The sequence below is a fragment of the Vulpes vulpes genome, chromosome 13, assembly GCF_048418805.1.
Source record: "Vulpes vulpes isolate BD-2025 chromosome 13, VulVul3, whole genome shotgun sequence".
Taxonomy (NCBI): Eukaryota; Metazoa; Chordata; class Mammalia; order Carnivora; family Canidae; genus Vulpes; species Vulpes vulpes.
The window spans coordinates 54,597,178-54,620,076 of NC_132792.1; the positions used below are offsets into that span (position 1 = coordinate 54,597,178).

At 42.6% G+C, this 22,899-nt stretch overlaps 1 protein-coding gene across 1 annotated transcript in view; it reads right to left on the minus strand.

Moving 5' to 3' along the window:
• Positions 1 to 22,899, minus strand: part of ZFHX4 (zinc finger homeobox 4) — a 179,398-nt gene that overhangs the window by 3,024 nt on the left and 153,475 nt on the right. Inside the window, 6 exon segments of the mRNA XM_072734447.1 lie at positions 7,473 to 10,738; positions 10,740 to 12,906; positions 13,601 to 13,718; positions 14,303 to 14,503; positions 14,764 to 14,897; positions 21,236 to 21,352. Of these exon segments, the coding sequence (XP_072590548.1) occupies positions 7,473 to 10,738; positions 10,740 to 12,906; positions 13,601 to 13,718; positions 14,303 to 14,503; positions 14,764 to 14,897; positions 21,236 to 21,352 (6,003 nt within the window).

The window sequence follows — 22,899 nt, forward strand, 5'->3', positions numbered from 1 at the left end:
TGAACAGTCTGATAATCACCACCTTCACTAAAAGTTAGGAGCCATCAAACAAAATGAAGTTCATCCGCTTCGCTTGCGGTAGAAAAGTGCATTTCCGTTAAATAAAGAAGGTGGCAAGCTAATTAAAGAGCAATAGTAAATGACCACCGGTGGCACCAAAAAACAAGCCAACAAACAAAAAACCAAATAGCGGTGAAGTCACGGCTCTTCATGCTAACCAGCTGAGCATGGTTAGGCACGATTTCATTTTTAAGGGTTCGGATCAAACTATTTATTACCACCCTGACAATCTGGCTAACAGAGTACTTGAGGGGAACTGAATATATTAACATTCAACTTTATCAACCGCACCCCCCACCCCGAAACATGCTTCTTCCAGGTTTGCTTGTGGTGTGCCAAAAGGATTCTAACCCCACTAGAGAAGGGGAGCTAAATTCCCAGTAGGCAGACACAGGCCCAGGACAGTATGACTCTACCTGGATCTCAAGGACTCAGCTGAACGTAGTGGCTACTAATAACCTATCACAGAGCCATTTTTATGAGCTGGATAGTTGGGTGAGAAACTAAACCACAGCTCAGGGTAGAAAAGGGAATTGTAAGTCTGTGCCTTTCCTGAATATGTTTTTTAGAGGCAAATAAAGTTGACTACAAAAGGAACAGACACGGAGCCTTATGGATGGCGGTTCATTCCTAAAGGAGATTACAGCTCTCAGCCCAAGGATCTAGGCAACGACTGTGATGGAGGCCTCATGGGCACAGGGAAGAATTAACCAGGAGAAGGTGAATCAAGTTTAAATTAGTGGATAGCTGTGGAGAAAATGATCATAGATTTAAGACAACCACCTCTTTTAATATTGTTCAAAGTCTTACCTCTATGCTAAATGCAACACTTGAGTGTTAAAAAAAAAAAAAAAAAGAAGGAAAGAAAGAAAGAAAGAAAGAAAGAAAGAAAGAAGGAAGGAAAGAAACAAAGACAGACAAGTGATACAAAAACTGCATGCTTCTTTAGCTAGAAAACAAACAAACAGACTTTAGACTTCACCCAGGTAAGAAAACTTTTCTTAGGCTTAGCATTCAAGATACTCTCAAGTCCTCAACATCACTCTCAATTTGACCCTAATCATTATCATATTATTGTCAATTAGCCTAGCTTATTACTGGCTGATATTCTGTGTAACCTCACCACACCCAACTCTTCCCTGATTTACTTTGGAATAATTTCTTTAGTTGTTTTAGTGATAATCTCTAAGTAATTTCCATCACGCTACAGAATAGTTCCCCAATATCCTCAATGGTAATGGGGACAGATGCTAAAAACTCCATTTTTTTTTTTTAAGTACTAAAATTGAGTCTGAGAGCTATTAGGTGACTTGACAGAGAGAAATCTGTGACTCAATGGGAGATGAAGTTTGGGGAAACTAAATTTTATAGCTGACACTCAAAGTTTATAATTGGATCAATTCCAAAGCTAAAAAAATACAAATATTCAAAATGCAAAAGAAAAAGAAAAACCTTGAAAATTCACATTGTATTTCCAGGAGAAACTGGTAGCAAGTATCCACATTTTATAGAATAATGGCTGACACGTTGGAAAAACATTTAAATGAAAATGGCTGAAGATTTGCAGGGGAATGGTAGGGATGAATGAATAAATTCTTGAATCTTTTTTGTTTTGTTTTGTTTTTAAAGATTTTATTTATTTATCCATGAGAGACACAGAGAGAGAGAGAGGCAGAGACACAGGCAGAGGGAGAAGCAGGCTCCACGCAGGGAGCCTGATGTGGGACTCGATCCCGGGGCCTCCAGAATCATGCCCTGGGCCAAAGGTGGTGCTAAACCGCTGAGCCACCCGGGCTGCCCCAAATTCTTGAATCTTTAACCCAATTTGGTATGATTAGACTTCTTAGATTCACAGGATGTAGACTAGCCCTAAGAAAACTGTGAAGTAATGGAGTTGCTTTTGGGGGGCAAGCCCTCAACTCCTTGCCCTAATAAGGCCTAGTAGGCCTTTCTTCTTTCCGCTTTCCTTTCTATAAAATTGTATTTGCAAGAAAGAACCAAAGATTTGAATATACCTATTTCTTTTTTTTTTTTTAAGGATTTATTTGAGAGAGAGAGCGTGCGCAGATAGATGTGCAAGTGTATGTGCACGCATGGCATGGGGGTTGGGGGCCGGCAGAGGGAGAAGGAGAATCCAGGCAAACTTTCTGTTTATTGCTTATACAGAGCCCAATGTGGGGGCAAGGGGCTCGATCTCAGGACCCTGAGATCTTGACCTGAGTGGAAATCAAGAGTTGGAAACTCAACCAACTGGGCCACCCAGGCACCCCTCAGAATACACTTATTTCTGAAAAGGCTTAATATATTTTAGATTATATAATTTGGGATTTCTTCCTGCTGATATTCTGATTTCATGATATTCTATGCTACTTTCCTTTTAACAGAGGATAATTCAGTAAGTCAAAGGTATTAATATCTACAGAATTTCAGATATGAGTGATTCAGGTGGTCCTTACCTTTACTAAGGACCAAAGAACCTTCCTTGCATTGTCATAATGATACTATGTATGTTGGTGCTGAGCTTCTTTTGCCTATTCATAAAGCCAACCTTAGTTCTAGGTCTAGTTCAACTAGACTTCATACTCGATTGCACCACCTCCACCTAAGTGCTTTTGCCTCCCATGTCTATGAAAATTGCTGGCTTACTTATCTCTCTGACATGGTCATTTCAAGTGAGAAATCTTAAGGAACTAAAAGGCCAAAGCCAGCAATGGTAGTGAGAAAGCAAAAAGGATCCATAGTTGTTGACTCAGGCTTTTCCATCACTTGGGGTTTACAAGTTCCCATACAGAGGCCATATGACAGACTGGCATGAAGATTTTTAGAAGACTGCAACGGTATTCCTAACCACTATGGTCAAAGACTATCAGCGATTTTCAGGAATCCAACATCTTGAGAAGTCATCTTAGTTAAATAATTAACAACGAAGTAAAAATTTTAGGAAAAGAGATGCAGATATATGAAAATCGGAAATAGCAGAGAAAACACTGAACAGTAATCCTGATACAGAAAAAGTGGTGCTAACTATAACTAAATGCATGTCCAATTTTCACGTCTGTCACCAAGGGATAGTGCTCAAGACACGTTTGTTTGTTCCTGCTCCCTAACTCCTACTCCAATTCATTGACATTTCACTGAAAGAGGAAACTTATTCTACAAATAATCTCCTATAATCTCCTGTTATCATTTTTTGTTTGTTTGTTTTATTCTCCTGAAACAGCTGCCTATTCCCGAAAGTTACGCTTTTGGAAGAAAACGCCAGTCTTGCAATGAACTTAGATACCATTATTTTCCCTCAGGTTTCCTTGATTTTGGTCTCCCAGAGGGACAATTTATTTTTGAGGTGAAAATAAAACTTATTATGTACATGGAGCCAAAGACAATTGTGCTAAAATTATGAAAGACTGACTCTTATCTAGATTTACCCCAAATGTGCTAGTAAATTACACTGAAGTATGAGAAAAATGCAAAAGGCATGTTCTAACATTCCGTTTAAGGAAATTGGGTTAGACAGTATTTCCAAACACTAATGGAAGATATAAAAATCAGACACTGCTTAAAAGGATAAAGTAAATAAGTTAAAAATAGAAAATCAAGTTAGTTTTCTATTCATCTTGAGCAAAATGCCGAAGGAAGCCAACACCCTCAAGCATTAAATGTAAACCTGAAGTTTTTCGATTTTTCCAGGTGTACGGTATCGTGATTTCCTATTGCCACTTGCCCTTTTTGCATAAGATCCTGAGAGAAGAAGACAAATGAGGAAATTTTTAAAGTGGAAAATTATTCACTGTATTAGCAAATGAGTCATAGTAATTAGTACTACTGAACAGAGGGCTGGGTCATCATTCAGGAAATAGGCACACATGATGCATATTACCCTCGAAAGGGCCTTGTTATGATCTTGAAAGACGAAATGATTTGAAGATTTGTTGGAAGCAAGGTAAGTCTTAAAGCTGGTAAAGCAGAACAGCCATTCCACCCAATACAGAATAAAATGGGTGATTAAGCCAGAAAATTTAGAGGTTGATAAATACTAAAACTGAACACGTACATTGCAATTTAAACCAATTTTGGCGTGTAGCCTTTGGAATCAGACATTACTTTATGGCACATCTCATATCCAATGGAGTCCCTTTTCTGGGATTTCCTCAGGATCAACCCCCTCAGATTTACCTTCAAAGGGATGGGTTATCTTTAAAATGAAGGCTTTTCTATAAATAAATCCCATTAAAGTGGGCCCAAGATGAACATGTCATATTCTCAAAGTTTATTCATGTATATATCAAGTTGTGGCAAGAGCCCAGGGCATGGGAGAAACACAGATAGATATATGCTACTTAGAAAGAAAGCATTTTTTCTCCTTTTGATTTCACCTGGCTAGTAAGTCTACTTCTCCCAGAAAGCAAAGGAGATATTTGTTTGGGAAGAAAGAACCCAGCGGAAAGATGAGGATAGAAGGATGGAGAACCACAGCTCCACTCTATCTCATAGAGATAAAGATAATTAAAAGACTCAACATTAACCACTACAGGTAAATTAGCCTAAAAAGGATGTGAACTGGAAGTGTGACTCTCAGACCAGGTCCTGCTGGTACCTCCTCTGTGTTAATGTTGAAAATCTATCACAGACAAAGAACGGATTCAAGAGAAATTGCAAATTCTAGTAGGTACGTTCACAGACCTTTTCTCTTTGCATCATTCTCTGGTCTGTTTCGGTCTATGATTGAATAAAGCAACAGATTCAAAGCCCGAGTTCCTCAACACCTGATGCATCTGTAGATACTGCTCACTGAAGAGAGGCTCCAGCATCTTTTTGAAACTCTTAGGAACAGAGCCCACATTTTGGGGTAGGGAAAGGATACAAATAATATCTATGTTGAATTGAATGAGAAGAAAGGTTAGGTTATTTAAGTATTTCATAAACACTTCCCTCTTCCCTTCTCACTTTCTCTCATGCAAGCCCTCTGGGTGCTGGTTTTGGAGTAATGGACCAGAAGGGCAGTCAGCGAAGGACCCATTACGCAGCAGAAAGAAAAACCAGATGCTCTGGCTGCCACTGAAAAGGGTGACTACACGGGCTGCATCAATTAAAGCAGACTTGTAGATTAAAGGCATAGATACTTAAACTGTTCTTAGCAGATGTAAAGTATCAGATTTTACTCTATTTTACATAATATTTTATTTTGAATTTTACATAGCTGTAAACTTTACATAGCTGTCCATAGGGGTTTTTCCATATCAGACATTATGTGGAAAATCTCGATTTTATGTAACTGATCATAGAAGCTTTTCCACATAAGACATTTTTCTGTGTCAATAATCACAGTGACATGTGAAGTGGGAATGGAAGATTAACACATTCATCTGCAAAAAAAAAAAAAAAAAAAAAAAACAAGCACCGCATTATTCTTAAAATAATTATGTCCGACTTGATTTAAATGTAGAGACAAATCATGCAACTGTAGCTTTAACATTTTGAGGCCCCAAGAATATCCAGATAATTAAGCCCAGAATATTACTTAGGGGCAAGGTAGTTGGTATGATAGTTAAGGGAAGGGCCATTGCAGAATTGCTCTTGGGCACATTCCTTACGTGTGTAGGTCTACTCTGCTTCTCTCTAATGTCAGCTAGTCATTCTGGAAAGGAGGATCCCGAGAAGCTAGTCGTGGTCAAAGGGCCATTTGATACCATTGTTTTCGTATCTCCCACGCTAAAAGTTAAAATAGGAGGACCTTCCTACCATTGACATGGCAACTTTGGTTTTTAGAAGAGAAAGATGAAACTGGAAAGTCTGAAATGTATGTAAAAGTCTAATTTGTGAAAATTAGAAAAGCTTTGTGTGTTTTGGAAACTCTGTAGATACATGTAATTAGTTCATTCTAAATAATGTCAAAGTTTCCTTGTGAAAAGGTAAAAAACATCACTGGTGTTTTCTTATTTCTGTGTTTTTTTAAAGATTTTATTTATTCATTAGAGACAGACAGAGAGAGAGAGAGAGAGAGAGAGAGACAGGCAGAGGGAGAAGCAGGCTCCATGTCAGGTGTCTCCAGGATCACGCCCTAGGCTGAAGGCGGCGCTAAACCGCTAAGCCACTGGGGCTGCCCTGTTTTTGTTTTTTTGTTTTTTTTTTTTTTTAAACGCTGTTAATTTGAAAAATAAAACTTGAAGGAAGAAATTATAAAAGAATCCTTTTTTCTACTTTGCATAATATGTAATGTTCTATGTATAACATATAAAACATACATTTGTTACATGTTTGGCTGTGTGATTGCCTCGCTCACTGTATTCAATTTTTTTTAACCCAATATAATTGGATGCCTATCCTCTATTCACAAAATCTACACTGAATAAATTATATTTCTCTTGATGAACACAGAATTGGATTCATCAAAAAAAAAAAAGAATTGGATTTATCATCTGGGGTTGCCTCAAACAACTTTACAATTTAGTTATGACTTTATAGACCTGGGGTAGAGATGGGGGTAGGAAGTCATAGATTAATATAAATATACTTCTAAGATTATAGATTTATTGAAGGACCAAGTAACAATGGGAGCTCTAAAAATCAAAATCTTAGAGCAATGCTAAATTGCAAATGATCACAGAGGTCATATTTTTAGAAGTTAAGCTTTGAACATAAGCTTATTATCTGCTAGGTGTAATGTAGGTGAATTCCTCTATCTAGGGGGCCCTTAACTTTTGAACTTCCTGTCACTGAAGAAGAAGAGGAAGAGGAAGGAGAAGAAGAAGAAGAAGAAGAAGAAGAAGAAGAAGAAGAAGAAGAAGAAGAAGAAGAAGAAGAAGGGGAAGGGGAAGGGGAAGGGGAAGGAGAAGGAGAAGAAGGAGGAGGAGGAGGAGGAGAGGAAGAAGAAGGAGGAGGAGGAGGAGAAAAAGAGGAGGAGGAGGAAGAGGAAAGAGGAGAAGGAGGAGGAGGAGGAGGAGGAGGAGGAGGAGGAGGAGGAGAAAAACCAAACCCAAAACAAACAAACAAACTTTTTCCTTGGGCAGAACATAAATTAAGATCCAAAAAATGTATCATTTAATGCTTTGCTTTATTAATATGTATATTGAATATTATGCCACATGTTTGTGCTAAAATGCCATTTGAAATCAGTATTAAAATAATTATATAAAAGGAATTCCTCTACGACATAAGGATGTACCGATATAAATAATCAATATAACTCTGAGACACTGCTATGACCTACCTAGTGTTTCTTTTTCTGCGTATGTTCAGGTGGACTCACTTCCTGGTTCTTAATTGCAGCCAATAAAATATCGATTTCAAATAAGGTAAAGGTGTCACTTACTGAAATTAAAAGAGATCCAAACGTACCCTGTTCTTGGTTACACGTGATCGGCTGCCTACTATTTAATGAATGAATTAGACTGACTCTCCTTGAAATGACTTACTGTTTGAGTTCTGTGGAAATCCGGGCAAGGAGGATGGACCGTTCATTCCAGGGAGGAGAACCGGAGGGAGGCCAGGGAGTCCTGGATAGGCTGCTGGCAGACTGATGCCGTGGAGGGAGCCGCTGTCCATCATGCTCGGCTGCTGGACCGCTAAGCCCAGCACGTCCGAAGCTTTCTTTATACGATCAAGTTCTTGCTGTGCCATCAGCTGCCGGACGGTGGTCGGAGCCAAGTAATCTTTCTCCCGATCAAGCTGGCTCCCAACGGTCTCCCTCACCTTTGAAATGTGCTGTTTGGAGAAAATGTGATCTCTGATGGACAAGCGGGCAGAGTACTTGACCCCGCAGAGGGTACACTCTGGTTTGGTGCCTTCTGCTCCACTCTGGTTAATCATGAAAGGCTTCCCTATGTTAATCTTAAATTTCTTTTCCTTCGCCCTTGCATTCTGGAACCACACCTGGACCACGCGTTTGGGCAGACCGATCTCATTGCCCAGCATCTCGCATTCCTGCATGGTTGGAGTTCGGTAGTCGCTGAAGCAAGCCTTGAGAACCTTGAGCTGGAGGTTGCTCATCTGGGTTCTGAACCGCTTGTGACCTGGTCGATCGTTGCTTTTGGACTTGAAAGGGTTGCCGGAGCCAAAGGGATTTGGGGAACTCGGGTCGGCTATGCTGGAGGACTCACTGCGGTCGGCATTGTCGTCGGGGTCGTCGGTGATATAGAAGCTTTGGTCGTGGTCACCATCCTTATCATTGAAATGGAGGGAGGGGCTGGTGAGGGAAAAGAGAAATTTCTCCTCGCAGACCTCCGCGGTGGGCGTGGTGGCGGGTTTTGGCAAGGGGTCGAGAGTTTTGGGCTCCTTGGGAGACAGGGCTGGCTTCACGTCTCCGGAACTCCCCGTGGCGCTTTCCACCTCAGCGTTGCCCTCATCGCCCGTCGTGGCGTCACTGATCGCTGTGTTAATCGACGACGTCTCATCAAAATCAGTTTTGTTTTGATCATACCCCGCCTCGGCCGGCGGCGCGTTCAAGTTCTCCACGTCCTCAGAACATTCTGCTTTAAAGGAGGAAGGGCTCAAAAGGTTCTTGGGCGACAGCTCTGCCGTTTTGCTAACCGGTGTTGACACGGTGGAAGCCAATTCCGTCTCACTTGAGAGATCGATTTTGGTTAGTGGCAAAGACGGGTAATCGAAATAAATGTATTTCTGAGGGCTCTCTCCCCCATCCTCGGCTGCGATCAGCGGGCTGGGCGGCAAGCTGTACCCGGCCTGCTTGCCCTCGTTCCAGTGCCGAGAGCGAATGTGGCTCTCTAAGGCCGACTTGGCCTTGAACAGGGCTCGGCAAAAGGGGCACCGTTTGTGGGACTGGGCCGGGCCCACCGCCCGGAACTGGCCCTTCCTCTCTCGAGCTCGTGTGTTCTGGAACCACACTTGCACCACTCTCTTCTTCAGCCCCACCTCACGTGCAATGTGATCCAGCATCTTTCTGGTGGGATTGGAGTCCAGCAGGTATTTTTCATAGAGTATCTCCAGCTGTTCCGGGGTGATTGTGGTCCTCAGGCGTTTATCGCGGTGCTGGTCTTCGCCACTGTTCCCTCCCTCCTTCTCACTGCAGGCCGTGTCTTCTTTGTCGTCCAGTTTCCTTTTGAGGGAAGCAGCCACTGGGGCGGGCGGTGTGCCGTGGGACGAGCCGGTCTGGGGGGGCATCTGCGGGAGGGAACCGCTCAGCAGCTGTCCAGTCATCAGCGGGTTGTTGGGGTCGAAGATCATGTAGGGCATGTCCATGGGCCTTTCCAAGAATGGAGAGTGAAGGAATTGGTTTTGAGCAGCAAGGAAGTGCATGTGCTGGTGCTCCTGCCAGAGTTCCAGAGTTGGGAAGGCAACTGTACACTGATCACATTGGTATTGTAGTAACTGTGGAGGTAGACTGTTCTGGAGGGAAGTCATGGAAAGCTGCAGTGGGCTGGAAGGGACCGGGGTCTGAGAGGCCGAGGGAGGTCTTCCGACGAGCTGGGGCTGCTTGGGTGGTGGCTGTGGCTGTGGCTGTGGCTGCGGCGGCGGGGCCGCCGAGGCCTGCGGTGGGTCTGAGGAGGACGTTGATGCTAACGGCAGGGCTGGTTTGGTGCCTTGAGAAGGGGGAGTGGGGTCACTCTGCTTTGGCTTTTCTGTGGGATACTCAGGTTTCGGAGAGGTCTTCTCAAGTTCTGGCTTGGGGGACGGAATCAGGGGGGTACTAGTCCCGGAGCCAGAGCTTGCGGCCGGGGCAGCGGTGCTCTTGGCCACGTCGGTCTGGCCGGACACCGTGCAGTGCTTGTACACCACTTGATCGGTGGCATCCATGGAGTCCTCGGTTTGGCTCTCGTCCTGGGCGTCATCATCTTCATCCTTGTAACACTGCTTCTTCTGGTGCGTGATCAGGTCAAAGATCCTGGGGAACACCACGTTGCACTTCTTACACTGGTACTGCATGTTGCTCGTCCGGATGTACCGCTCGTTGGTCAGTTCTCTCTTTTCATTGTCTTTCGTTTCCGCCTGGTTCTCGTAGCTCTTCCGAGCCTTCTGACGGGCGTTCTGGAACCACACGACAATGACCCGCGTGGGGAGGTTGAGGACGGTGGACAGCTGTTCTATTTCGTCATCCTTCGGGTAGGCGTTTGTGTCGAAGAAGTCCTGCAGGACCCTCAGCTGGTAGTCGGTGAACCTCGTCCTGGAAGACCTTTTGCTGAAAGACGCGTCCGACTTGTAGTGCTCCAAGGAGGAGGGCTGCGGGTCCACCCGGATGTCTTCCAGGACGGTGATGGGAGGGTTGCTGAAGTTGTAGGGCGAGTCCTTGTTCCGCTGTCGTTCCTTGAAGAGCGTGTTCCGGAACCAGTGCTTGATGACCTTCTGCGACAGGCCCGACTTCTCGGCCATCTCCTGGATCTGCTCTTCGCTGGGCGAGTTGTTGATGTCGAAGTAGGCGCGCAGGATCTTCAGCTGGTCGTCCGTGATCCTCGTCCGCGGCCGCTTGAACTGGGAGTGGCGCAGGAAGCCGGCGTCCAGCCCGAGCTGCTGCTGGCAGAGCTGCGTGAGGTCGGCCGAGAGCGCGTCCATCTGCGGCAGCTGCAGGGCGAGCTGCGGCGGCAGCGCGGGGTGCTGCACCGGCTGCATCATGATGGACGGGAAGAGCGGGAGGTCCAGGGACACGGGCAGCTGCACCTGCGGGGGCGCCGAGGGCGGCGGCGGCGGCGGCGGCGGCGGGGGCGGCGGCGGCGGCGGCGGCGGGGGGCGTGGGCGGGGGCGCCTGCAGGGGCGCGGGCCCGGCGCTGGGCAGCTTCCCGGGCCCCAGGGGCGGCGGCGGCGGGGGCGCGGCGGGCAGCGGCGGCGGCGGCGGCGGCGGGGGCGGCGGGGGCGTCTCGGGCGAGGCGGGCGAGATGGGATACAGCTTGTCGTAGGCCTCCCGGTACTGCCGGGCGAACTTCTCCAGCGCGCCGTAGGGGAAGAACTGCCCGTGCACGTGCTCCTGGTGGCTCTTGAGGATCAGGACGTTGGAGAAGAGCTTGCCGCACGTCCCGCACTCCAGCTTCTCGGTGCTCTCGGCTTCCCCACTCTTGCCCTTCTTCTGGACCTTCTGCCTGTTTTCGTTGTACTGAATGACCAGCTCGAACCCGAAGTTCTCCAGCAAGGCCTTGGCTGCGTTTCCTCTGGCCCCCGAAGCGATCCGGGGCGGCGGGATGCACGGTTCCAGGGATTTCTGCTTCTTCGCGTCCTTGCTTTCTTTGAGTCCCTCCCCCTCGCTTGTGTAGTCTTGCTTTGGCTTCTCTTGCTTTTCCGCGGCCTCCTCTGCCTCCTTGTACGGGGGCGCGTCCTTCGAGGCGGGGCCGTCGGCGCTGGCGAGGTTCGGTTGCTCCTGTTTCAGCAACTTGCTCGCGGCTGGCTGCGGCTGCGGCTGCGGCTGCGGCTGCGGCTGCGGCTGCGGCTGCTTCTGGGGCTGCAGCTGGGGCTGGGCGGCCTGGTACTGCTGTGCTTGCTGCTGTAGGATCTGGAGCTGAGTCTGGCCGACGTGATGCTGGGTCTGAATCTGCTGCTTCAAGTCTTCAAGCAAGGATCCGGCCATTCCTGTCATGCCAGGCATTCCAAACGTGGCCGAGCCCGGCAAGCCCAAATCCGGCCCCAGGCTGAACTCCGTGCCGGGGATGTAGAAGGGGAAGAGAAACTGAGGCTGCTGGAACTGCAACAGTGCTTCGGGGGTCACAGGGAAATGGGGCAAAAAGGCTGGGTTTAGAAACTGAGGCTGGAAGAACGCAGCTTGCTGCTGCAACTCGTGCTGGAGCTGCATCTGGATTTGTGCTGGTGACTGCAGCGGGTGGTGCGGAGGTTGCGCAGAGATTAAGTCCGGACTTTGCTTTTTATTTAATTCTTTGGCATCTAAGTGGCTCTCCTTGCTGCCGACTGTCGCTAGACTCATGGAATCTAACATCCCTTGGCCGGGACTACTGTTTGCTGCCATGCCGTGCCCACCAGCCCCGTGGCCGCTCGGCTCCAGCTTGGCAGCCCGCGCCTTTGTCTGGTGGAGCACGGACCTCATGTGGATTTCCAACGTGGAGCTTTGGCTGTACGCAACGTTGCAGATGCTGCACTTGTAGGGCTTGTTGTCTGTGCTGCTGTTGGTCTCTTGAGGAACGGGGCTGGAGGCTTCCTGCAAGACCTTTTTCAACTTATGCAGATGAGACACTGAATTATAATGGACCAAGAGAATGTTCTTCTGGGTGAACGACTCTTTACACACTGTACACTTATACGGGCGCGATGGGTCAAGGAATTTTTCCATCGTAAAGTTTGGCCCTTTTCTGAAAGGTAAGGTCCGCTTTGGTTCAGAGCCCATGTCATCCGGGATTGAGCTACTATCACTTCCTACAGGACTGGCCTTCCCTTCGTGGTCCACCTCATACTCTCTCTCCATTTCCTGCTCTAGGCCGTGGTCGTCCTGTGCCATCGTTTCGCTCTCTGCCCACAGCTCGCCGTTCACGGGCAAGGAGGCATACAGCTGCTGAAGTTCGGCCTCGCTCAGCTCGGGGTGGCCTGCTTCCAAGTGTTTTTTTAAAGCCTGGAATGTACGGAAACTACGCTGGCAGAGATTACACATCGTCGCGGCCCGAATCGCATGATACTGGGAATGTATCTGAAGCTTCTGCATAGTCTTAAAAGCCAAGCTGCAGTGGTTACAGCGGTACTTATAAACGTGGCGGTCCGACACGGAGAGCGGCTGCCTCTTTTGCTGCTCGCTTAACTGATCCTGCAGGGTGTCAGGGATTTTCACATCCTTACTGCTATTTTTATTCCATTCTGACACTTCCATGGGTTCTTTCGTTGGTTTCTGCTCCTCGCTCTTTATTTCCACGCTAGCCTTTGAGTCATCAAGACCTGCCATACTTTTGTCATCCACTGGACTGTCGCCTGTGCGGAAGAAAGCACAAACATGTCACTTACAGGAAGAAAGCCTACTGCTTAAATGCCAATAAATATAGTAAGTAGGAAACTCTAAAGATTTCTGCTAAATCAAGTCTCTCTCTCTTTCTGAAGTAGGCCCCGTGCCCAGCGTGGAGCCCAACGTGGGGTTTGAACTCACGACCAAGATCAAGACCCCAGCTGAGACGAAGAGTTGGACACTTACCCGACTGAGCCACCGAGGCGGCCCTAATTGATTCTTTGCGGAAATACTTATTGAGCAGCTACTGTGTGCCAAGCACTGTACTGGGTGCTGGGGATGTAAAGGTGAATAAGAAATCACCCCCGATCTCAAGGAATTCCAGGATAGGGGAAAAAAAAAAAAAAAGAAGCAGGTTAAAGGTAGTTATAGGATGCTGTAATCAGCATGATATGAGGGCCATGACGCCAGCGGTTAGGAATGAGAACACACAATATCCTTGGTCATCGACACTTTTAGGTCTCCTAAGAGCAGTTATAGGTAACCAGATACTACATGTGCTTTGGAAAATGTAGCTCTTGGAAACACCACAGTTGTTTTTTTTTTTTTCTCCATGCTTTTAAACAGCAGCAACTAAACTTTAATAGTAATAGTCCTGAACATCACCACACATGCGAGCCCCTGAACGTGTTTTCCACAGATCCTGCACCCGGGCTGGCATACCTGAATATTTCCCAGATCCCTCAGCTGTGATGGCTGCAGGTGTGTCCCGCTCTGACTTCTCAGAGGCGGCCGCTGGCAGTAGCAGACTGTTGGGCATCATCACATCGGGCACAGGCACCTGTGAGAAGCAAAGGGGTTCATGTCACATGGAGCCCAGAAATCAGACTCCATCACATTTGCCGCTGGGCCGTAGACCAACCCACTTACATTTTTCCACACAGAAATGGGGACATTTTGTGGCTCCTACAGACCAAGGCTATCCCTTCAGATTTTAGATCAATACTATTACAATGCCATATTCCTCTTTTCTTTTTTAAAAATATGATTTGAAAAAAATAAAAAATAAAAAAAAATAAAAATATGATTTGAAGGTTTTTGTCAGTCTATTTTTTTTTTACAACGATCATCAGGAAAGTTTGAGACTCAACGTGCCCACGTGAATCATGCAATTAACATTACAGATCTAAAAGTAAGACAATAAAATATGTTACTGAATAAGCTATGCCTTTAATCATATTTCCTTTCTCCGTAAGCAAAAGAGACGACAAATAAATGGGCCTCGGTTGTGATTTCTAGAACACAGTCTGTAAGAGAACTATCGGTAGGCAGAAAAGATACATTTCTCAAGCAATAATTACAGATTTTGTGTTGATACTTTTAGAGGGATCATGTCACATGCGAAGCAACGTTTGGTCTCCTTACTGTCATGAGCAGCTTCTCCACACAATCCGGAGACACGCTGTGCAAATGCGTCAGATGCAGCTGGAGGTGCATTTTGTTGCTGAGGACGTCCTGACAGAGGGGACAGCAGATGACGGGCTGTACCGAGTGCTGTGACAGGACATGCATCTGGATACGACTCTGGTCCCTACTATTGTAGTTACAATAAGGGCACTGAAAGAGCTGGAGAATATGGGATAAACACGGCTGCTGTTAGTTGATGGACTCTGATGACTGTAGAACATTAGAAGTAACACCAATTAATGTGGAGTATGGTATACTATAGTAATAGTAAAGAGTACAGTAATTGAACACGGTGTCTACATACGTTTTAACAGCATGAACTCGTTTGTGGCTCTAAAACTCTCAGGAGTAGTAGTAATAATAATAACAACAATAATAACAGGTTTACACAGCAAAGGGAAAAAAAAAAACATTTTTACCTGTTCGTGACAGAATTTATTGTCCTCTGTAGGTTTTGATCTTTTTGTCGCAACATCCTCTTCTTTCGCCAGCAGGAGTGGCTGGGTCCCCCCTCCCACACTGACTTTTAGCTCCTTTTCTGGTGTGATTATTCCTGATTCCCAAAAAAGAATAGAACACCTCAATTTTAAAAGACTCACAACATCAAATTCTGAAAAACTGTATGTTTTTTCGAGTAGCTCTGACTCTAAATCCACTGACTCATAAAAATGACTAGACAAACACTTTTAAATGATGTGAATCTCAAAAGGCAAAAATCACACTTCTTTTTATCTACTAAGTGGGCTTTATAAATATATTTTAAAATGTACTCCTGTCTCATGTTTAGATAACCCTAGGTGACCTTGAAAGATTCATCCACAACACATGCTCTCTGGTGTCTCAGAATGCCTTTATCACCTTAAAGCTCATCTACTCCCATTCACAAATGCTAACTTAGAAAACAGTTACTTTGACTAGCGTTTAATTACTTATCTCTTTTCTAAAATTCTTGAACACTGAAAATATTTCAAAATACCAAAAAGAACAGACTAGTTATAATTCAGAAATGAAAATAATATTTTTATGTGGTGAATACAGGATTAAAAACTTTACTATACATTCCATATCTGTCACTGCTTTTGTGTGTGTGTGTGTGTGTGTGATTTCACACCTTATTTTAGATGTTTTGGCATTTGGCTGTACACATAATACTTATGGTCCAAATCTCAAGAAGACAATTGTTTTATGAGGTTAATCCGAATATTCGGTGTTAAAGATGGTTTAGGATTTTGCCTAGATGAGCAATGTAATGTGCAGGAGCTTCACACACATCAAAGAAAAGAGTGCAATTCTAATTTCCCAATCTAACAGAAAATTCTTTCCAGCATCAATTTTCCCGATAATCTCCTCTGTGAGGCTGGATATTACAGCGACATTGGGTAGGCATGTCACATACATCTCACGACAAACACAAAACCTCATTTACCATCCATTCCAATCTCATCATAGCGCAGCATCATCTGACCTTTTTTCTGCTGTTTATTATGAGTATTTCTAATTTTAACTTTCAATTTTCACCATCTTCCAGTCAATTTGCAACTAAATTATTTCCAGGGTGAGGACACTATCACTGGACAACTGGGTGCAAATACATCTTGAAATGCAATGAAGCTAAACCATTGATTGCTATCAGACCCCGCGTAAATATAGAGTCTAGGCGTAATCTGATTGTATGCTGTGCATGAAGATTTATCTTGATTTTTTTTCAATCCACATACGGTTCATATAAATGAACAAATTGCACCTTATTGCAAAATAAGCCAGTTTTAATTTAAAAATAAGGTCAAGGATGTTATGGAAACAAAGTAAAAATGAACCAAAAAACATGTTCTCTTTCTATCCTGAATAGAGATGCCTGTTTTCTAACATATACATAATTTTAGGAATTTCAAATTCAGAAAGAAATTTAAAAGGCAGGGTGACTTGGAGGAGACCGAAATTAAAATAGAATTTAAATGACACGATGACAATAATTTTATCCCCTAGAGGTTTGTGGTAGGTACAGAACTAGTGCTATGCTTTCAACAAATTACACTGCTACTGATTTCTAGATTTACAAACACTAGATTTTATTTGAATTAGAACATTTGTCATATGTATATGTATATATATATATATATATATATATATATATATATATATATATACACACACACACATGCATACACACACACCTTGGAGAAATTTAGATTCTCTGTAAATATTTGAAAAAATAATTTATTGTATTTGTATTTGAATGAACTTAAATTTGAGATGGACTGAAAAATTTCATTACATTGATTAAACAATATCCAAGTGTTTGATATTCAAAAGATAGGTCAAAACAGGAATGCTTATCTCATACTTAATTCTGGCATCAAAAATACGTTTTTTTCCTTCTCAAAACAAAACACCCTTTGTGCTATTGTTTTAAAAAGTGTTAAAGATAAACATTTAGGAAGACAATATGCCATACAGTATTCTGCAAATAAAATTTACCCCCTACGGAGTCAGATCAAGTTCTATAAAATGATTGTCATTTAAATCCGCAAACGTTTATCAGTTGCTTTTCCCTGTGAAACCGAAAGATTTTTCCTAAAAAGTTCCCCATTAATGAGTAAGAATATGTTCCCTTAAAAGAATGATACTATGTCATATCCCCTTATCATTCTTTTGTGTACTTGGTAGAATTAAACATGACCAAATACTAAGTTGGTCCAATTCCCTATGCTATCAAAAACTGTCACACACAAGTTAAAAAGATAATTTCCATGACTCTGGTTGCTTGCAGGCCCTATAGAACATCAGATCTAGAATAAACCTTCCATGAGCTTCTAAATCTATTAAATTTATAGCCTTATTTTCATAAGCATGAAAGCATAAGCATTATGGCCTTATTTTCATAAGCATATATATTCTAATGTTGGTACTCTAAAGGATCAAAAACATTTGCTTTCAAGGTTTGAAACATTTTACTGAGACCATGCTATATAGATCGGTATAAACACTTGGTATAATAAATCCACATTCTTATTTTTACCCTTACTAATAGTCATCAACAATATAATTGTTTTTTAATTTAGTTTTAATTTAGCTTTCACACTGCATCAAGGAAGTAAAGAGTTCAATTTTAGGGTCATTATTTCATGGCCACTGCCGTTTACTGTTGGCTCTAGTATTCCACCCAATATATGTGTCAACTCTAATATTTTTTGGCTAATTAACTTAGCTAATTAAACCATGGTCTTAATGTAAGCTAGGGGCTTCCTAAAGACCATATTATTTTAAATTAAGAAGTTCTAAATAAAGGCTAGGTCCTCCCCACCCCAACTCAGTTGTATTAAGTACCCCCAAAACAGATGCCATTGATAAGAAGAAACTGAGAAGGTTGAGATGTAACAACATAACAAAAACACTCCTGAGGATAAGGCAGGCCATCAGAACTATTTGCAAAGATGATGGAAGTTACATTTTATGCACGCGTGCCTTTTCTACTCAATGGGGTGCTATCTCAAGGATTATGGCCTACTCAATAAATTATAGGGCATCGACTCTAGGACCTTTTTCTGAACTGTCTTATCCTGGAAATACATTAAATAAGGGCCTGTCAATTTTGGAAGGTTTTGATTAAGTTTTCTGATTACTCATAGTTTACGACTGCAACTTTATTTGAAGTAAACCCTGTTTGTTACCCTAGACAAAATTTTGAAATGAGATCACAATCCATTTTATGTTATTAAGGGCCTCCCAATATTCTCAAAAAAGAATGCCATTTTAATGCATTTTAACTAAAAAATGAAATCTAATTACAAATAAGCACTGCCAAATAGATAAGCCAATGATTATCTGTCAGTTATGGGATTATTTAGTTTGCATGAGATTGCTAATATAAAAATGACATAATTCATTTCAATTCAGATGCTGCCTACTTAATACTTTCCAATCCCTAAAATACAGAAGGTTGTAAGGTGGTTTATACTCATAATAAGTGAGAAAAATCCAATAACACATACGTACTCAAAGCAAATCTGGAAAAAAAAACAATAAAACAAAAATCTGAGTTAATATCTATCAATCAATATATTTGATAAAGTTTGAATACTGTAAAACTGAATATAACAGAGGATGTTATTCAACTACAAATAATTCTAAATTATAATTACTGGTACAGTATTCTTTCTAATGAGACTAGAATGAAAGGATAATTTTAATTGCAATAATGAAGGTTAATTTCCATCTTTGCTCATGTTTACTCCCTTATTAAAAAGTGGTCCCCTTAGCCATGGCAGAGACATATTACATTTTCAATGCAAATGTATTAATCTGGATAAACTCTATATTAATTCTTGTACTGCACAGAGCTATAATTTGGATTATAATTAATCTAAAGTGGCACTAGATTTAAATGACAATATAAATGAGGCATTAGGAGGCTTTTCTATTATGAATGAATATTCAACAAATATAACTTGCATATTGCCAAGTCTCATTTTGAAAGCTCCAGTCCTAGAGATTAATGTCAGCAACCCAGCACAACAGCTTACACAAACACAGTCTTCCTAACGTGTGCTAATTCCTTCCTGTCTATAAAAAAAAATTCTGTGTTAGAGTGGGGTCACACTGCTTTCCCATCCAACACTTTAAGATAGTGGTTAATATATGAGAGTGCTGGTATTTTTTGACATTTATAACTGACATAAGGAAAAGAACAGTATAGACATAAGTGGTTATTCAATCATTAGAAATATTTACAAGGGGGAAAATCCATGCAACAATTTTTTCACCTAATTAGATTCATTTTAGAAAGTGGAAGACCTTGTTCAAAGTTCGCGCTGGTTGCCAGTAACAAGAACCACTCTGAAGCCTAGGAGGTTTCAAGGCTAAATATTTGCATCTCAGTAATTACTTTTATTTGGTGCATAAATTCCATTTTCATTTCTATAGATACACCTGGGGAGGCCTTTCTGCAGGAATAAAACATTGTTTGAAGCAACTGACATTATGCAACGTTCTGTATTCTCTCAGAAGCTTGAGTCCTGTCTAGATGGTACAGTTAGGCACCCAAGAAAGCACAATAACTCATCAGGCCATTAGGGAGTGATCGAGCCCATTATTTATACAGAGCTGTAAACTGTGCTACTGGAGATACAGCCCCCGCATCTGTGATGTGCTCCAAGTAAGACTCCTTCCTTCCTTCCTCAATGGTAACAATGGCTCCATTTTCAAGAGATTCCCAGGATCCAGCCTTTGGACGGCATTAGATAAAGCCATGCAGAAGGTCATATGCCTACTTATCACATGAGCATATTTAATCGACACTAATGGGCTACCTGTGTGTTTTAAGCGTTCTTTTCAGGAATGGAAGGGACATGGTTTGCAATGTCCTTTTGGTAGGACTGTAAGAAGGACACCAAGGAACGCAGACGGAAGTCATGCATGCAGCTAGTCTTGATGAGGTCCATCCTAGAGAACGAATAAACTGACCGCTTTGCTATTTCCAATTATTTTCACGTGAGGTTTAGATGGCACTACCCTTGACCTTAACTGACCACTAGGCATTTCAAATCTATTTTCAGTAACCTCAGGAGCCAGTTTACTAACATATAGCTATGGCATCTTTTTCACATTGCTTTAGGTTCCATACCGACCTTAGATCCTCTCTGTTTAAATCAAATTAGGATCATATGTTAGCCACTATATCCTAGACACAGATTTAAGTAGTGCTTTCTCACAGGACTCCTGAGAGAAACTTAGCGTTGGATGATGTAGGGTGTGGGGAGCAGAGATGCCCTTCAGATAATTTTTGAAGGGAATGCAGCACTTAGATATGCAAAGACTGAATGACAAATATGAGATAATTCAGGTTTAAACGAACTTGCATGTAAAAATGGTACTTTTGCACAACCCAATGTCTTCATAGTGAAAACAAGCTTCTTTATATGCAGCTGTCACTGGAATTCAAGGAAAAGATAGATGAGCACCTGAAACTAATAGGCTTGAACCCGTTTCAGCACTTCTTCTGCTTCAATGAGTCCAACATAATAAAACTAGGTATAGCGTGCAGCAAAAGTAGCCAATGTAATATTCATTGCGACCATAGATTTCCATCTCATACATACAAAGCATGGATGAAGTCATATATTTGCCAAATCAAACACAGAAAAAGCCTTAGGTATCCACACCAGATGCTGGCCTAGGGTTTGTTTGTGCACAAGTAAATGTCATGACACGAAGGTTTGTTTTCAAAGACAGTAGCTTTCATTACTGGGATTTGTCTATTCTAGAAGATCAAAATTACCCAGCACCTAATCCCTTTTCAATGATATTTCCTCTTTCTTAGGCTGAATCATCTGTAAACTTTTCCACTGGATTTTGTTTGAAATGCCTCAAATAGATGCCCTTAAAAAGAGCAAATTCCTGAGTGTAAGTTGTAAAAAGGCAAGGAAAAATAACATTTATTTTTAGGGTTACGTGGTTTGGGGCCGGGATGGGGGGGGCGGGTGCATGTGACTGAATGAAAAAAACTCAAGTGATATCTAATCCTGTGCTTATGAAAAATTAATATGCCATCAGAGGACTCACAAGTATAGCTAAGATTAATGAAAGGCGCTTAAAAAATTACAAGCACACAAACTGATTTGATTAAAAAATAATCTCGCTGGTCGTCCTGTAATATTCTTCAACTTATCCACATCTATTCCGTCAGATGGTTATGATTAAAAATAGGTCAATGGGAGGCTACTGATAGAAATCACATGCAAAATGCACATGCAATGAATAGTAGTGGGAATGTTCAGACAGTTTAAAATGAATAAAAGCTTTTAATAAGCTTTGGTGGGGGTGAAGAAAGGGCTGATTGCAAGGCATGGGGCGGGGGATAGGAAAGAAAGGTGAAGGATGCTAACGTCTTACCAGAATCTTTATTAGAGTTTTTGCCTTCACTATTGTCTCTCTCACTTCTGTCTTTCTCCTCCTCCTCAGCCACCGCTGCAGGTTTAGCAGCTCCTTCTGTCTCCTCACTTTGTTCTTCTGTTAAGAAAAGCAGACCCAGTCAGAGGACTGAAAACCCCAGAAGGATGCCCACTGAAATAAACGTGACCATTTAAAAACCGTGCCATTTATGAATCATCTGCAGACATTCACTCTGAAGAAAGAACACAAATTTATTCACAAGTCTCTATTAGAACCTGCTGACTGTTACCAAAGCAGATTTTCATCCACAGTCCCCTGCTTTTACATCCATTGAGAAAATGTGCCTGTACTAAATTAAAATACAAGAAATCATCTTGAGGACAGTGTAAGCTAGAAACAGTTTAAGGGTAGGTGTAAGGCAGTTTTGTCATTTTAATCGCAGAAACTCCTAAACTACTTGGATCTTCTGTTCCACGGGTTGGACAGATGACAGAGCAAACCATACTCTTGGAAAAAAATCCTTAGCAAAATCATATGAACATGATGGGTTAAACATAAGACAGGTGCTACTCCTGTCTCCAGTCCCCGGACCCCAGGGGAATTTTTTGGAACTTGTCAGAGTAGGATCTCAAAACTTCAGTTACACTGGTGTGTGTGTGTGTGTGTGTGTGTGTGTGTGTGTGTAAGTATGTGTGTGTTTTCTATAGGGGGAGCTATACGGGGCATAGGACATAAGAAGGTATACTTCTTCTACGACAACCACATCACCCCACACCTCATTCACGGGTTCACACCAGCTAGATTACATGGAAATCCTCATAGTAACTCAACCCTATTTAATTATTCTGTAAATCTTAGCTATGCCGCTGCTGGTGGATTAATCTGTTTATGCAGTTAGCCTCTATGCTGGGTCTGTGTAGCACTAATCCGTGAAAGGCCCACTGTTCTCTTTCATCCTGTGATCATTTGTCTCTCACTGTGCTGATGTCACATTTTAATGAATTTTTAGCAATCTGAGTAATGCCAGATAACCAGACTCGCAACTCCCCACAGCATGGCATGCTGTTTTCATTGCAGCACAAAAAACAAAAATCATATTCCCCTGCTCAGGTAGGAATTACATAAATTAGGAGAAGAAGGTAAAATGGGATTTGAAGCACCAGGCTGCTCAATTTCATAAAATCTTTAATGACCATATAAATTAACCCTGGAAAGGCAAAAGGTCATCGACACACATTTGCATGCACTCTTCTATTTGCTTTTGATAAGCAGAGCTTTTATGCAGAGAACATGATACAATTAACCCTTCAATAACCGTACAAAACGCTGCTACGGACATTTTAAGTGTCAAGCATTAAGTGAAAATTACACACTGCATAAAATTTTCATTGCAAATGCTATAGTGATTGAAAGGGGAAATCGTGGCCCTCTCCACACCCCATGTTTTATTAATAACGTTCTGACAGCAGAATGAAATATCCACTGTCATATGTAGCAGCTGAGCACAAAAAAAAAAAAATGCTATTTAGTGCCTCACTTGCCAGCCCAGCTCTGTAACCCTGTGAGCAGGAAACAACAACGAAGGGGGCAGTTCTAGGCTCAATGGCCGAAACTCCAAAAAGCTGAAGGGGAAAACAGGGACACCACTTGAAATAAGAGTTTGT